Here is a 16,266-nt window from a genome sequence, read left to right as displayed (position 1 = left end):
AAAAAGAAGAATTTATGAAGAAACGGTGGACTTCTAAAAGCGGAGATATAAGCTCTCATCCATTTCTGTAATCGGATTGATGTTAGGTGCTCGAGGAACCATACCTACATTTTTTGTCAACTTCTGCAATACCTTTGAGCTGAATAGAGATTTTATCTATAACATCGCGATTACCACACTCAAGAAGTCCATCATGATCTTCAATAACCATGCTTGCGGACCTCAAATAAATGTTTGACATGCTTCACTCGATTGCCTACATTTAACATCATACGATCACATTATCTACTGTATCCTCATCCATTATCGTTGTTAAGGTACTCTTTGTCTTTGGGCAACCTGCAGCTCTTGCAGGAAGATTGTATAATAAATAAATAAATAAAATAAATGGAAGAGAATGTGACTGAAACGGAAAGCTATAGAATCTTTAAGGGTAAACGAGCAATCAAAATTATGCCATTATTAGGCACCGCATTTGTCTTCATAAAACAATACTCGATAATGTATTATATTACAAATCAAGTTCAGAAAGGTTATCTCTCCTCACAATTAATGTAAGAACAAAAAGTACACATTTGTCAACTTTTATGCACCAATAAACGAAGATAACAAGAAGAATCCTAGTAAAACTGAAGAATTCTGGGATCTACTGGACAATGAAATATCTAAACTCCCAAAATCAAATGTTATTATACTACTGGGTGATTTTAATGCTCAAATAGGCAGAAAAAATATCTTCATAAAAAGTGTAGGGGAACATCAAGCAAACAAAACAACCAACACGAATGGTATAAGGCTTATTAATCTATGTAAATCCTTCCAACTGAAGTTAATGCCAACCTTATTCAAGAAACTCCCAAGAAAAGCTAAAACCTGGATATCTCCAAAGCCGATGATAGGCGAATTCCAATTTTACCATGTAGCAATTCCTCAAATGAATATTAAAGAAGTCATGAATGTTAAAGTAATAAGAAGTGGGGATTGTGACTCTGACCACTATTCGTCAAGAATTAAACTCAAACTGTTACCAATCAAAACACAAAAAACCAAAAAGAGTAATGAAATATAATACAGATAAACTCAACATTTCCCAAGAAGCAATTAAGAATTCTCAGAAGGAAATTAAAATAACCAACGTGGTGATTGGCAGGAAGTGTCAAAAAAATTTACAATGCAGTAAGAAAGATATTTGAGTCGGCTAAAACAAAAAAGAAGGTCTGGTGGAATGACATTTGCGAAGAAGCGTTAACGGAAAGAACAAAAACATGGAGAATATGGAAATGTTCTAGAAATAATGAACATTATGAGTTATTTAAACTACAAAGGAAGGAAACAGCAAGAATTATAAGGAGTGTCAAGATATCCTATGAAAAATCACCGCTACTGAAAATACAGGGTAATTTCGTACAAAATAATTCACGAAACTTCTATCAAACCTTCAAGAATAACTTAAAGGGCTATCAAGCTCCGACTATTTGTTTCAGAGATGAAAATGGTAAAACTGGCCTTAACAATGCCGAAAACTGTGAAATACTGACAAACACTTTGAAAACATTCTGAACTGTCCGGAACCAAACCACAAATTAAAATTTCCAGAGATTCATGAAAACCTAAAATCTGATTTGCTGTCAACTGTCGAAGAAATTAAAGATGAAATGAAATGTCTAAAATATAATAAAGCTAGTGAGGAAGATTCCATAACAGCTGAACTTTTGAAATGGTTAGACCAAATATCATTGAAGATTTACAAATAATTGTTGAAGAAATTTGGAAAACAGAAAGATACCGTCCGCCTCTGTGGTGTAGTGGTTAGTGTGATTAACTGCCACCCCCGGAGGCCCGGGTTCGATTCCCGGCTCTGCCACGAAATTTGAAAAGTGGTACGAGGGCTGGAACGGGGGTCCACTCAGCCTCAGGAGGTCAACTGAGTAGAGATGGGTTCGATTCCCACCTCCACCATCCTGGAAGTGGTTTTCCGTCGTTTCCCACTTATCCGCCAGGCAAATGCCGTGATGGTACCTAGCTTAAGGCCACGGCCGCTTCGTTTTCTCTTCCTTGTCTTTCCCTTCCAATCTTCCCATCCCCCCACAAGTCCCCTGTTCAGCATAGCAGGTGAGAACGCCTGGGCGAGGCACTGGTCATCCTCCCCAGTTGTATCCTCCGACCCAGAGTCTGAAGCTCCAGGAAACTGCCCTTGAGGCGTTAGAGGTGGGATCCCTCGCTGAGTCCGGGGGAAAAACCAACCCTGGAAGGTAAACAGATTAAGAAGAAGAGGAAGAAGAAAAGATACCGGAAGATTGGAAAGTGGCTCTAATACACCCATTACATAAGAAGTGTAACAAGCAAGATGTCGACAACTATAGAGGTATTTATCTTCTACCAATTGCTTATAAAGTATTCACAACAATATTACTCAACAGAGTACAATCTACACTTAACAGTCAATTGGATGAATATCAAGCTGGATTTAGAAAGGACAGGTCCTACTCTGAACAGATATTCAACTTGAAGTCAGTAATTCGTTACAGACAAATGAACTCGAAAGATATAGTCATTACATTCATCGATTTTTTTTAAAAAAAAAGCTTTTGACCCTGTTGATAGAGAAATCTTAGATAAAACCATACGTGAGTTTGGAGTTAAAACCGAATTGGCCAACCTGATCCGCGAAACCCTTACAGACACAGTCTCAAAAGTTAAATTTATGGGTGAGATATCGCGACCTTTTAAAATAAAAAAAGTGTCAGGCAAGGTGATGGATTATCTCCATTCCTTTTCAACTGTATCTTGGAAAAATTTGTGAGAATTTGGAATGAAAAACTGAAGCACCATAATGTATTACCACTTATGCTGGGGAGAAAGAACATAGGTGTTGAAATAAATTGCCTAGCATTTGCAGATGATTTTGCCATATTCTCTGAAAGCCTGACTAATGCAGCAATACAAGTAAATCTTCTGGAAGAGACAACCAACATGGCAGGCTTAAGAATTTCGGCAGAGGAAACAAAATTCATGACGAATATAAAAAATACTCCAAAATTGCTTGGTTCAATCGAAAGGGTAAAGAAATTCAAATATTTGGGGGAATCAATCCAAGAAAATGGTTTGGAAAAATCTGCTATAGAGGCAAGCATACACAAAATGGAAAGAGCATATGGTATAACAAAAACTACATACAACAAAATTGTTTATCTAAAAGTCTTAAAATAAAGCACTATAACATAGTTGTGAAACCAGAATGCTTATATGCCAGTGAATGCTTAGTACTCAATGATAAACTTGAAAGGTTGGAAGTACTAGAAAGAAGAATTATAAGAAAGATATTAGGCCCTCTAAAAACTACAGAATTTTGGAAATTAAGAAGTAATAACGAAATTTATCAGAACATAGAAAACATATCTATAACAGTACGGAACAGGAGACTGCTATTTTTTGGACACATTTACAGAACGGACGAAAATAGACTAACCAAAAAGATCTTCACGTATCTTTGGAAGAAAAAGTCAACAACCATCAGGATTCAAGAGATCAAAAAAGACTCGGATAGGAACAACATCAGATGAAAAGACGTAATGGAAAGAGAAATTTTCAAGAAAATTTTAAAGATGGAAGGATTCCAAGGGAGGGAGACACAGAAGACCGGCACAAAGTGGTCTGAAGAAAGCAAAAGGAAATATAGTGAAACAATGAAGGAATATTGGAAGAAAGGGAAGGAACAACAACAAAGGATGAAGAAGTGAAATTGGAACGTGGTCCCTAGTAGGCCCCAACGCAAGAAAAATAAAAATAATAATAATAATAATAATAATAATAATAATAATAATAATAATAATAATAATAATAATGTTATTTGCTTTACGCCCCACTAACTACTTTTACGGTTTTTGGAGACGCCGAGGTGTCGGAATTTAGTCCCGCAGCATTTATTTTATATGACAGTAAATCTACTAACAAGAGGCTGACGTACACAATTTGAGTACCTCCAAATACCACCGGACTGAGCCAGGATCGAACCTGCCAAGTTGGAGTCAGGAGGTCAGCGCCTCAACCGTCTGAGCCACTCAGCCTGTGATCGCTCTACGGGTCAATTCGGGGTACCCATAATGAATTAATCGTTGTGAAAACGATTCGGTAATCTTCTAAGGTTAACCGGCAACCACACATCTCGTTATGCAACCCCGGATTAGGGAGAGGGACATGTTTTTCATAATTGTAACAAAAGCGGCGGATTGCATAAAACGAGATAGCTAGGGACAGGCAGGCCACACGGTGTACAGTATTTTGCCTTTCGATTAGTGTTGCCCCATTCTTGCACTAATCACAAACACCACCACCAACACCTAACCATATATATTGTCCTCCATGGGCAAGACGACCCTCCACACTGGACAAATTAGTTTTCATTCTAACGTGTTACTGTCTTCAAGTTCGCTGTATCATGAACTACTGTTTTACACCCGGATGCCCTTCCTGACGCAAAACTAAGATTTTAAATCAGAAGAATTTGTTTTAAGACTAGTTGCCCTTCCTGACGCAAAACTAGCAGTATCTAGCCTCTTACATCATACACTATTGATTTCGACCGGTTGCCCTTCCTGACGTCAAAGAACTGGGATTAAGAATGTTTTACAACAAGTTGCCCTTTCTAACATGAGAATCGGGGATTTACAGCTAGATGCTCGCCGGATGCCCTTCCTGACGGCATAAGTTGCCAGGATTTGAATCGCGGTATCCATCATTGTGTCTGACTTGCGTGTATGCAAGCTCACGCGTATTTTTTTGCTGAGATATCATGCTACTTCCGTTCGCCAGCTATAGCGGAAACTCGCAGTACTGCGTCTATTTCGTCTTAAAACTTGGAGGAGACAACATGTGTACATATAATTTATGATCTTTCACCCCCCCCCCCTATTTTTAAAAAAACATGTAAGTATGTAGTATCTCGCAACATTCTTATCCGTGTGTGTGTGTGTGTGTGTGTGTGTGTGTGTGTGTGTGTGTGTGTGTGTGTGTGTGTGTGTGTGTGTGTGTGTGTGTGTTTCGAGAAAAAAAGAGTAACGTGTATCAGTGTTCTAGTCGTGTTGCAATTACTAAGCGAGTGACCGAGCGAGTTGGCTACGCAGTGTGCTTTCTTGATTTTCGTATGAGATATAACAGTGTATTCGCAATTACTAAGCGTCTTAGCAGTGCGATGAACGAGTTAGCTACGCGGTATAGATTTTTATTTTTTATTTTCGTACTAAGCAAATCATTTGAAGTGTTGCCGAGTTAGCTATGCGATATGTGCACAGTGTGTTTTTGATTTTCATACTAGGCAAGTGATAGGCGAGATAGCTATGCGATTTGTGCACAGTGTGTGTTTTTGATTTTTACACTAGGTAAATCATTGAAGTTGTACTTTTGCTCTGAACACATCAAACAATGTTCTTACACTGTTCGATTCTAGTCTTGCTATGTTTCAATCTAATTTTCTTAGTACAAAGGTATCTCCTAACATGTTGTATCGGATCACATGTTAAGGTTAACGACATCGAGTGTAGTGTTCGATTCTAGTCTTGTTATGTTTCAATCTAATTTTCTTAGAACAAAGGTATCCCCTAACATGTTGTACAGTGTTCGGTTCTACTTGTTTAGTGATCTGAACACATCAATCAATGTTCTGATCACATGTTAAGGTTAACGACATCGAGTGCAGTGTTCAATTCTAGTCTTGTTATGTTTCAATCTAATTTTCTTAGAACATAGGTATACCCTAACATGTTGTATCGAGTACAGTGTTCGGTTCTAGTCTTGTTTAGTGATCTGAACACATCAATCAATGTTCTGATCACATGTTAAGGTTAACGACATCGAGTGCAGTGTTCAATTCTAGTCTTGTTATGTTTCAATCTGATCTTCTTAGAACAAAGATATCCCCTAACATGTTGTATTAAGTACAGCGGTCGATTCTACTTATGTAGTGTTCTGAACACACCAAACAATGTTTTAATCACATGTTGAAGTTAACGACATCGAGTACAGTGTTCGATTCTAGTCTTGATCACTTATTTTGTGTTCTGAACACATCAATCAATGTTCTGATCACATGTTGTATCGAGTACAGCGTTTGATTCTACTCTTCTTATGTTTCGCAAGTCTAAACATGTACAATAATGTTATCGCTGCACACGCTTGCCTTCGCGATGCAGGTTTAAACTTGTTCGATATAAAGCTATGCCTTGACATAAAAGGCGGAGGTAGAGAAGGAGGAGGAGGAGAATGATAAGGTCTTAACAGCCTATGTATAGTCGTCACTGTTTAAAGATGACACCTGTCAAAAGAATTTTTCAAATTATCCACCACCACATTTCAGCTAAAGAGGGTAGCAGGGTGCTCTGTTGATTAAGCACATAGAATTTCAATTTGCTCTCCACCGCATGCATAACAGCAACCGTTATCTTGCGCAGTAGCCTCTAAGCTAGCTTTCTTCATAAGAGTAGCCGCCATCTTGTGCGAGCACCCCCTAGGCTGTCTCATAAGAAGCTATGTATAGCCGCCATCTTGCACAAGCATCCTTAGGGGGCGTCTCTAGCCATCTTGTGCAAGGATCCTTAAGCCGCCTCATAAGAGCAACCACCATCTTGCGCAAGCATCCCTGGGGTGTCTCATAAGGAGCCTTGTATAACCGCCATCTTGCGCAAGCATCCCAAAGGCGTCTCATAAGAAACTATGTATAGCGATCATCTTGCATAAGCACCTTTAAGGAGTCATGTATAGCCACCATCTTGTGCAATTAGCGTCGAGAGATGGCTGCTGTAGAATTTTTCTTTTTAAATTATCCGCCACCATTTTTCAACTAAAGAGTGTAGCACTGAGGTTTTCGATGTAAGATGGCGGATGACAGCTGACAAAAAGCGCGTGAGTTTGTTTACTAAACAAGAGCACGTGGAATTTGCCACCACCACAGTTCAAAGGTATCTAGCTAAAGATGGCAGCACGGTGCTCTCTTGATTAAAGATGGCGGATGACAGCTAACAGAACTTTCCAAATTACCCGCTACTACAGAGAGCAGCACGGTGCTCTGTGGATTAAAGATGGCGGATGACAGCTGACGAAATTACCCGCATGATAGCAGCACAGTGCTCTATTGATTAAAGATGGCGGACGACAGCTGTCAAAAAAGCACGTGGCTTTGTTTCCAAACAAGAGCACGTGGAATTTGCCGCCACCACATTTCAAAGGTATCTAGCTAAAGAGTACAGCACTGAGGTTTGTGATGCAAGATGGCGGATGACAGCTGTCAAAAAGCACGTGAGTTTGTAAAGCACGTGGAATTTGCCACCGGCACAAAGAGGGCAGCACGGTGCTCTCTGGCGGTTGACAGCTGTCAGAAAAGCACATGGGTTTGTTTCCAAACAAGAGCGCGTAGAATTTACCACCCCCACATAGAGGGCAGCACGGTGCTCTCTGGATTAAAGATGGCGGATGATAGCTGTCAAAAAAAGCGCATATGTTTGTTTCCAAACAAGAGCATAAAGAATTTTTCAAATTGCCGCCACTACATTTCAAAGGTATCTAGCTAAAGAGTGCACCACTGAGGTTTGCGATGCAAGATGGCGGATGACAGCTGTGACGTACCACATTTCAAAGGTAAGTAGCTAAAGAGGGCAGCACGGTGCTCTCTGGATGAAAGATGGCGGATGACAGCTGTCAAAAAGCACGTGGCTTTGTTTCCAAACAAGAGCATAAAGAATTTCTCAAATTGCCGCCACTACATTTCAAAGGTATCTAGCTAAAGAGTGCACCACTGAGGTTTGCGATGCAAGATGGCGGATGACAGCTGTGACGTACCACATTTCAAAGGTAAGTAGCTAAAGAGGGCAGCACGGTGCTCTATGGATTAAAGATGGCGGATGGCAGCTGCACGTGGATTTGTTTACAAACAAGAGCATAAAGAATTTCTCAAATTACCGCCACTACATTTCAAAGGTATCTAGCTAAAGAGTGCAGCACTGAGGTTTGCGATGCAAGATGGCGGATGACAGCTGTGACGTACCACATTTCACAGGTAAGTAGCTAAAGAGGGCAGCACTGTGCTCTGTAGTTTAAAGATGGCGGGTGACAGCTGTCAAAAAAATTCACGTGGCTTTGTTTATCTCACGCTAGTGAGGTTAAGTTGGTAGCACTAAGGTTTAGGCCCGCCAAGATGGCAGCACTGCCGATGACAGGTGACGAATTTACATCTACTACGATAAAGAGGGCAGCACAGTGTTCTGTGGTTTAAAGATGGCGGATGACAGCTGTCAGAAAAGCACGTGGCTGTCAAAAAACACGTGGATTTGTTTATCTCGCGCTAGTTAGGTTAAGTTGGTACTACTGAGATTTAGGCCCGTCAAGATGGTAGTACTGAGGTTAGCGATGCGTTGTTGTCTGTCAAAAAGCACGTGGCTTTGTTTACCTCGCGCTAGTTAGGTTACGTTGGTACCACTGAGGTTTAGGCCCGTCAAGATGGCAGTACTGAGGTTAGCGATGCGTTGTTGTCGATGAAAGCTGTCAAAAAGCACGTGGCTTTGTTTACAAATTCAAATTTCCCGCGGGTGGTGGAGGAGACCTCTGGGAGGCCTCTGGCTGTTGTGGTAGTGGAGGAGGCATCTGGGAGGCCTCTGGCTGTGGTGGTGGTGGAGGAGGCATCTGGGAGGCCTCTGGCTGTGGTGGTGGTGGAGGTGGCCTCTGGGAGGCCTCTTGCTGTGGTGGTGGTGGAGGAGGCATCTGGGAGGCCTCTGGCTGTGGTGGTGGTGGAGGTGGCCTCTGGGAGCCCGGTGGCGGTGGCGGCCGCCGAATCCGTGTATTATACTACTCTCTGTATAATAAGATTTCTATTTGTAAATAGTGCATTGTAAGGCCAGAGATTATTAGTGTTTCATGCTATATTGCCTTGAGTAGGCTTGGAAAACGGAGAGCACGTTAGCTCTTTTTAAAGTGTTGTAAAAGTGCCTCTGGAAGGCCTGATATTGTAATTTAGGGAGCAAGTGCTCCATGTATTAGGGGATTTCTGCCCTTGTATAAATTTGTGCTCTTTTGTAAATTTGAGCTAGGAGCTCAGGAAAAGTAAAGTGAGGGCTTGAAGCCCATGATCTGTTTATAGCACCAATCTTGTCTGTCCTAGACTTGTTCAATGAGTGCTACTTGTACCTGTAAAATTCTTAAAGTTTGTGTTATGAAAATATAACCTTCAGTTTACGTGTAAATTCAATTCTTGACATTGTAGTTAGACCCATTCACCCCGGCACCTTCTTTCACCTCTGCGATCCATGATAAACCACGGAACAATTATTATTATTATTATTATTATTATTATTATTATTATTATTATTATTATTATTATTATTATTATTATTATTATTATTATTATTATTATATGTGGATCAGTCGTGGAGTATCGGCCTCTGGGTCTCAAAATCGTGGGTTCAAGCTCGGCAGATCTAGTCGGATTTTATATGGGTGGAAGGAAGTCCATTGTACGATGTCGGCATGTAGAAGATCTCTGGTGGCACAGTTGTTGTTTTCCAATAAAATTAAAGAAAACTTATCCATAAAGATCAGTTTCTCTGAACATCGAAATTACCACGCAGGCAGCATAAATTGCTTCAGAGTCAAAATGCCTGAAAAGTGTAGCTGAAGCTGAGGAACATTGATGAAGGGCTCCTTAAATTACGTGTAATAATTCATATCGCCGGAATTAGAGGAAAACCACAGGAAGTCTGTCTGGGACAAGTAAAGGTTATCAGTGTCGATGCCTGAGATATGCACGTGTCCGATGCTGGTGACGTGTGGCATACAGAACAGTGAATGGCCACTTTCTGTCAACAAAGAATGTCATATCGTACGAGAGATTGTTCTATCTGAGGAAGTCTTGGACCGCAGCCATCCAGGAAACTTGAATCCGTATTTTCCAACTACGAACGTTGCACACTGCCTAGCGGTCTGTATTACGTAAAAGGACCTCTTTTATCACGAAGTACGGGATGAATAGAGCTCGAACTTGAAGACAGTAACACGTTAGAATGCAAACTAATTTGTCCAGTGTGGAGGGACGTATTGCCCACGTGGTTAGGTGTCGGTGGTGGTGTTTGTGATTAGTGCAACAATGGGGCAACACTAATCGAAAGGCAAAATACTGCAAAAAGACCTAGACAACGTTGTGAGATGGACAGCAGGCAATAGTATGATCATAAAGGGTTTAAAAGTGTGGTTGTGAGTTTTACTAATAAGAAAAGTCCTCTCACCTTTAATGACTGCGTTGATTGGGTGAACGTTCCTCATGGGGATCACTGTAATTACCTAGGTGTTAATGAAGAAAAGGTTTGCATTGCGGTAATCACATAAACGAGGTTGTAATTTTCTTTTTTTGCTAGGGGCTTTACGTCGCACCGACACAGATAGGTCCTATGGCGACGATGGGATAGGAAAGACCTAGAAGTGGGAAGGAAGCGGCCGTGGCCTTAATTAAGGCACAGCCCCAGCATTTGCCTGGTGTGAAAATGGGAAACCACGGAAAACAATTTTCAGGGCTGTCGACAGTGGGGTTCGAACCCACTATCTTCCGGATGCAAGCTCACAGCTGCGCGGCCCTAACCGCACGGACAATTCGCCCGGTCGACCCCAATTAGAGAATATTACTGTGTAAGGGATCCTCATCAGGATTACTTGACTTGAGAACGGAAGTAGATCCAAACGAAGGCCGGACGGTTTGTTCTGGGTGATTCTCCACAAATGACTAGTGTAATGAAAAATGTTGCAAACTTTCGGCTCGGAAAACATGGTAGTAAGAGGACGTGGTGCTCGACTAAGCGGTGTATTCTGAGCTATCAGTGGAATGACATTAGCAGAAATATACTTGAATAGAGTTTTCAAAAGTAGGGAAGATCATAGTATGAAGATAAAGTTAGAATTCAAGAGGACACATTGGAGCAAATACTCATTTATAGTAGGAGTTAGGGATTGGAATAATTTACCAACGGAGATGTTAATTAAATATCCAAATTCTTTGCAATTATTTAAGAAAACACTAGGTAAAAAACAGATAGGGAATCTGCGCCCTGGGCGACTGCCCTAAATGCAGATCAGTGGTGATTGATTGATTGATTGATTGATTGATTGATTGATTGATTGATTGATTGATTGATTGATTGATTGATTGATTGATTGATTGATTGATTGATTGATTGATTGATTGATTGATTGATTGATTGATTGATTGATTGATTGATTGATTGATTGATTGATTGATTGATTGATTGATTGATTGATTGATTGATTGATTGATTGATTGATTGATTGATTGATTGATTGATTGATTGATTGATTGATTGATTGATTGATTGATTGATTGATTGATTGATTGATTGATTGATTGATTGATTGATTGATTGATTGATTGAACGTTATTAATGCTGATGTTTAAGGGCACATGTCTCTGAAGGCCGCAGTACAGTAGTGGAACATCTGTATTTGTGTCATCATTATTTCGACATAAATACTTATTCCAGGTGGATAAAAATTATAATGTTCACTAAATGAACATTGTAGTTTATTATTAGCTTATTAGTTAGTGGTTATACTTCGTGGTTAATTTTTTATGACAGTTTACTCTTTGCGATGCTTTTTCTTTCTTTCTTTCTTTCTTTCTTTCTTTCTTTCTTAATCTGCTTACCCTCCAGGGTTGGCTTTTCCCTTGGACTCAGGGAGGGATCCCACCTCTACCGCCTCAAGGGCAGTGTCCTGGAGCGTGAGACATTGGGTTGGGGGATACAACTGGGAAGGATGACCAGTACCTCGCCCACGCGGCCTCACCTGCTATGCTGAACAGGGGCCTTGGTGGGGGATGGGATGATTGGAAGGGATAGACAAGGAAGAGGGAAGGAAGCGGCCGTGGCCTTAAGTTAGATACCATCCCGGCATTCGCCTGGAGGAGAAGTGGGAAACCACGGAAAACCACTGCCAGGATGGCTGAGGTGGGAATCGAACCCACCTCTACTCAGTTGACCTCCCGAGGCTGAGTGGACCCCGTTCCAGCCCTCGTACCACTTTTGAAATTTCAGTATTCGGGAGATAGTAGGTTCGAACCCCACTGTCGGCAGCCCTGAAAATGGTTTTCCGTGGTTTCCCATTTTCACACCAGGCAAATGCTGGGGCTGTACCTTAATTAAGGCCACGGCCGCTTCCTTCCCACTCCTAGCCCTTCCTGTCCCATCGTCGCCGTAAGACCTATCTGTGTCGGTGCGACGTAAAACAACTAGGAAAAAAAAACTTTTGAAATTTCGTGGCAGAGCCGGGAATCGAACCCGGGGCTCCGGGGGTGCCAGCTAATCACACTAACCACTACACCACAGAGACGGACTGCGATGCTTTTTAAGACTGCAAATTCACTTCAAATTGTTGGAAGGGTAAACTCGGGAACTACTGATGTGACACGAATTTTACTTTTACAGCTACTACCCATAGCACTTAGGTACAAAATAGAGTTCAATCATGATATTTCAAAAAATTGATATTTGTAGGAAAATTTCGAATATTGCTCTTCAAATTTGCGAAATTTTTGTCAAATTTCTTATGGCCTATTTTTCATAACATGTTTTAAAAACAACAACTTATTTGTGAGTTTTTTAAAGAAATGACTCACTTTGCTTTCATTCATATGTAGAATATCAACGATTTTGCATTTAAAAATGATTTTATCTCTCCTGAAAAGTTAAAGATGTATAGTTACGTTAGATTCACAGAGCCCTCGATTTACGGAATGGAAGTTTGACTCACCTGCAATTTCTAACATCAGCGCCGCCACGAACACTCCAAAACGAATAGCTCGCATGTTGGACGTGAAATGAGAGACCGCTCAGGAAACTGAAATATCCAGGAAATCCATCGCTTCGTCAACGGGCAGCCACACAATTTCGTCATGTGTCATACATAGCAGCCAATCACGTCGCATTGCCCTCTCGAGATGATAGTGAACGAGGCTTCTTCCTTCACAGTAAAATGTTTTTACCACATTTGTTACCGCTTAATTTCAAAGTCCCTCCGGGAGTCTAGTAGACTAGTAGACTCTAGTAGCCTTTAAAAGTAGGAGAAATCACAATGTAAAGATAAAGTTGGAATTCAGGAAGACACATTGGGGCAAATATTCGTTTGTAGGAAGGGGAGTTAGGGATTGGAATAACTTACCAAGGGAGATGTTCAATAAATTTCCAATTTCTTTGCAATCATTTAAGAAAAGGGAAGAAAAACCACCGATAGGGAATCTGCCAGCTAGGCGACTGCGCCAAATGCAGATCAGTAATGACTTATTTCGATTGATGCAAGCTTAAAAATCCTTCCACTCTAATTTCACAGTAATTTTTACATCCTTACAATATATTTTTAAAGAATAGATGAGAGCCGGGCTGAGTGGCTCAGACGGTTGAGGTGCTGACCTTTTGACCCCATCTTGGCACGTTCGATCCTGGCTCAGTCCAGTGGAATTTGAAGGTTCACAAATACGTTAGCCTTGTGTTGGTAGATTTATGTCCGCCTGTGTGGTGTAGTGGTTAGTGTGATTAGCTGCCACCCCCGGAGGTCCGGGTTCGATTCCCTGCTCTGCCACGAAATTTGAAAAGTGGTATCAAAGCTGGAACGTGGTACACTCAGACTCGGGAGGTCAACTGAGTAGAAGTGGGTTCGATTCCCACCTGAGTCATCCTCGAAGTGGATTTCCGTGATTTCTCACTTCTCCTCCAGGCAAATGGCGGAATGTACCTAACTTAAGGCCGCGACCGCCTCCTTCCTTCTTCCTTGTCTATCCCTTCCAATCTTTCCATCCTCCAGGCCCCTGTTCAGCATAGCAGGTGAGGCCGCGTGGGCGAGGTACTGGTCATCCTCCCCAGTCGTATCCCCCGACCAAGTGTCTGAAGCTCCAAGACAATGCCCAGCAGGCGATAGAGGTGGGATCCCTCGCTGAGTCCGAGGGGAAAACCGACCCTGAAGTGTAAACAAATAAAGAAGAAGAAGAAGAAGAAGAATAGAAGAGACCGAGACCACAATTATTAAATTACCAACACAACCAAAACAAAAACTTAACCTACAGTATAATCAAATGTTGTAGTAACATTATTATTATTATTATTATTATTATTATTATTATTATTATTATTATTATTATTATTATTATTATTATTATTATTATTATTATTATTAGCCCCTATGTCGCACTCCATGACAAGGGGGCTAACGCCAACAAATATACACCGGAAGGACGTGAGTTAGGCATCTTTAATAGTAAATTTAATTGCATTAATAAGTAGGCAACAAGTGTACATGAGCACATGCACGCCACTTACCGGTGTATTGAAACTCCTATTCCTCCCTTATTCTTTCTTCATGAATATGAAAAGAAAAAAAACACGCCCAAACAACACGCAGGTATTCATCATTCTGCCACACAGTAGTTTTCCGAAAGATTAATGTGAAATGTGCATAAAAACAGTATAAAACAAAATTGCATGTAACATACATGTTTACAGTGAATCTGTAGTGACGTAGGATGGCGGCGGCCGCAATTTTCCGGGTTCACCGCACCAATGCTACGAGATAGTCTATTTACTATATGTCTGTGAGTGTACCTCTAAGGAAAGGATCGCTTCCTTCCCACTCCTAATCCTTTCCTATCCCAGTGTCGCCTTAAGACATGCCTGTGTCGGTGCGACGTAAAACAAGCAGCAAAAATTAGTGTCCGACTCGTGATTCCAAATTCGAGGGTTCGATTCCGGCTGAGGTAGCAGAATTTTTGAAGAACGGTCAAAAATCTCGGTTCTTCGTGTCGTTGTTGTGTGGTGGCGCTCTGAGTGTCACTCGAGAAAATTAAATTAATAGTATAACACCCATGGTATCGCCTGCCTGTTGTAAGAGGCGACTAAAAGGGGCCTCAGGGGCTCTCAGCTTGGGATCGTGGGTTGGCGATCACGGGGCCCTTACCTGAGTCCTGGCATTGCTTCAACTTACTTGTGCCAGGCTCTTCACTTTCATCTATGCTATCCGACCTCCCCTTGGTCATCTCTTGTTTTTTTCGGACCCCGACGGTATTAGGGCACTCGAGGCCTAGGGTACCTTTCATTTTCACGCCCTCCGTGGCCTTTGTCTTTAGCCGATACCTTCATTTTTTCGAAGTTTCAGATCCCTTCCATTTTTTCTCTCTGATTAGTATTATACAGTGTGATTCAGCAAACTCTTCCAATATCGTTTGCTGCAGCCCAACTAACGTGGACATGGTGCTATTTCCCTGCAGGCGTACTGCATGGTACTAATTTGTTTGTTTATTTATTTAATAATACGAAGGTACACAGGCTAAGCCCAATTACGTTCCTTCATGACACATGGGATTTAAACTTTAAATACATCAAACAAACAAACAAAATAGCAACAGTAATAGCAAGAAGAAGGAAAAGAAGAAAACTAAGAAGCAAAACAGAATTAAAAATTATTACTGCAAAAGATAAACATAATAATATAGGCTATACATCAGCCACATAAAATTACTGAACAAGTTAGAAAAAAAGAACACAGACAAAAACTTATGAGTACCTAGCATTTCAGCAAAAAGGAATTTAATAATGATTATGATTTAGTAAAAATAGCCTCTGTTCTCTTCTTCAACAATCTAGCACCAGCAAATAAATCAACTTGTGTACTAATTGAGTTATAAACCGATAATAATTTAACTAGTGGTGAATTAGAGTGATGAACGCTTCTAAATCTTGGGATGTGAAATAGTACTTCCTGTCGTGAAGTTACTTGTGGTATATGAAATGGTGTGAAGGTAAGTAATTCTTGAAAGTCAATATTTCTATTCAAAATTTTCCTCAATATCTGTAACGAAATTAATGTTCTCCTGTTTTTCAAAGACATGAAATTGAACAAACTTCTTAAATACTGCGTTGAAATGTCAAATGGACAAAATACGTGTTTGGTCTTTATGAAGGTGGTCCCAGATTACCGATGAATATTCTAACTAGCTTCGTACTAAACTTATATACAACTTAACAATTACTTCCAGTTGAGTAAATCATTTGGCATTTCTAATAACAAAACCAAGCATCTTGTTAGACTCATTACTTTTGCAATGTGACCATTAAAAGCTAATTTGCTGTCGAAAATAATTCCTAAATCATTAATAGACGTTACAATTTCAAGTGTTGTTTCACCAATATAATATGTCGGATTTATATATTCCTTTTTCCTGGTAAATACCAGAAC

At 40.6% G+C, this 16,266-nt stretch overlaps 1 protein-coding gene across 1 annotated transcript in view; it reads right to left on the bottom strand.

Moving 5' to 3' along the window:
• LOC136872319 (endothelin-converting enzyme 2) overlaps positions 1-12,850 on the bottom strand; it is a 274,577-nt gene extending 261,727 nt beyond the window's left edge. The window contains exon 1 of the mRNA XM_067146134.2: positions 12,796-12,850. Within this exon, the coding sequence (XP_067002235.2) occupies positions 12,796-12,850 (55 nt within the window). The remainder of the gene's footprint in view (positions 1-12,795) is intronic.
• Between the last annotated feature and the right edge of the window lie 3,416 nt (positions 12,851-16,266).

This window comes from Anabrus simplex, chromosome 4 (genome assembly GCF_040414725.1).
Source record: "Anabrus simplex isolate iqAnaSimp1 chromosome 4, ASM4041472v1, whole genome shotgun sequence".
NCBI classification, from domain to species: Eukaryota; Metazoa; Arthropoda; class Insecta; order Orthoptera; family Tettigoniidae; genus Anabrus; species Anabrus simplex.
The sequence above is the reverse complement of the archived record's forward strand: the minus strand, read 5'-3'. Positions and strand labels throughout refer to the sequence as shown.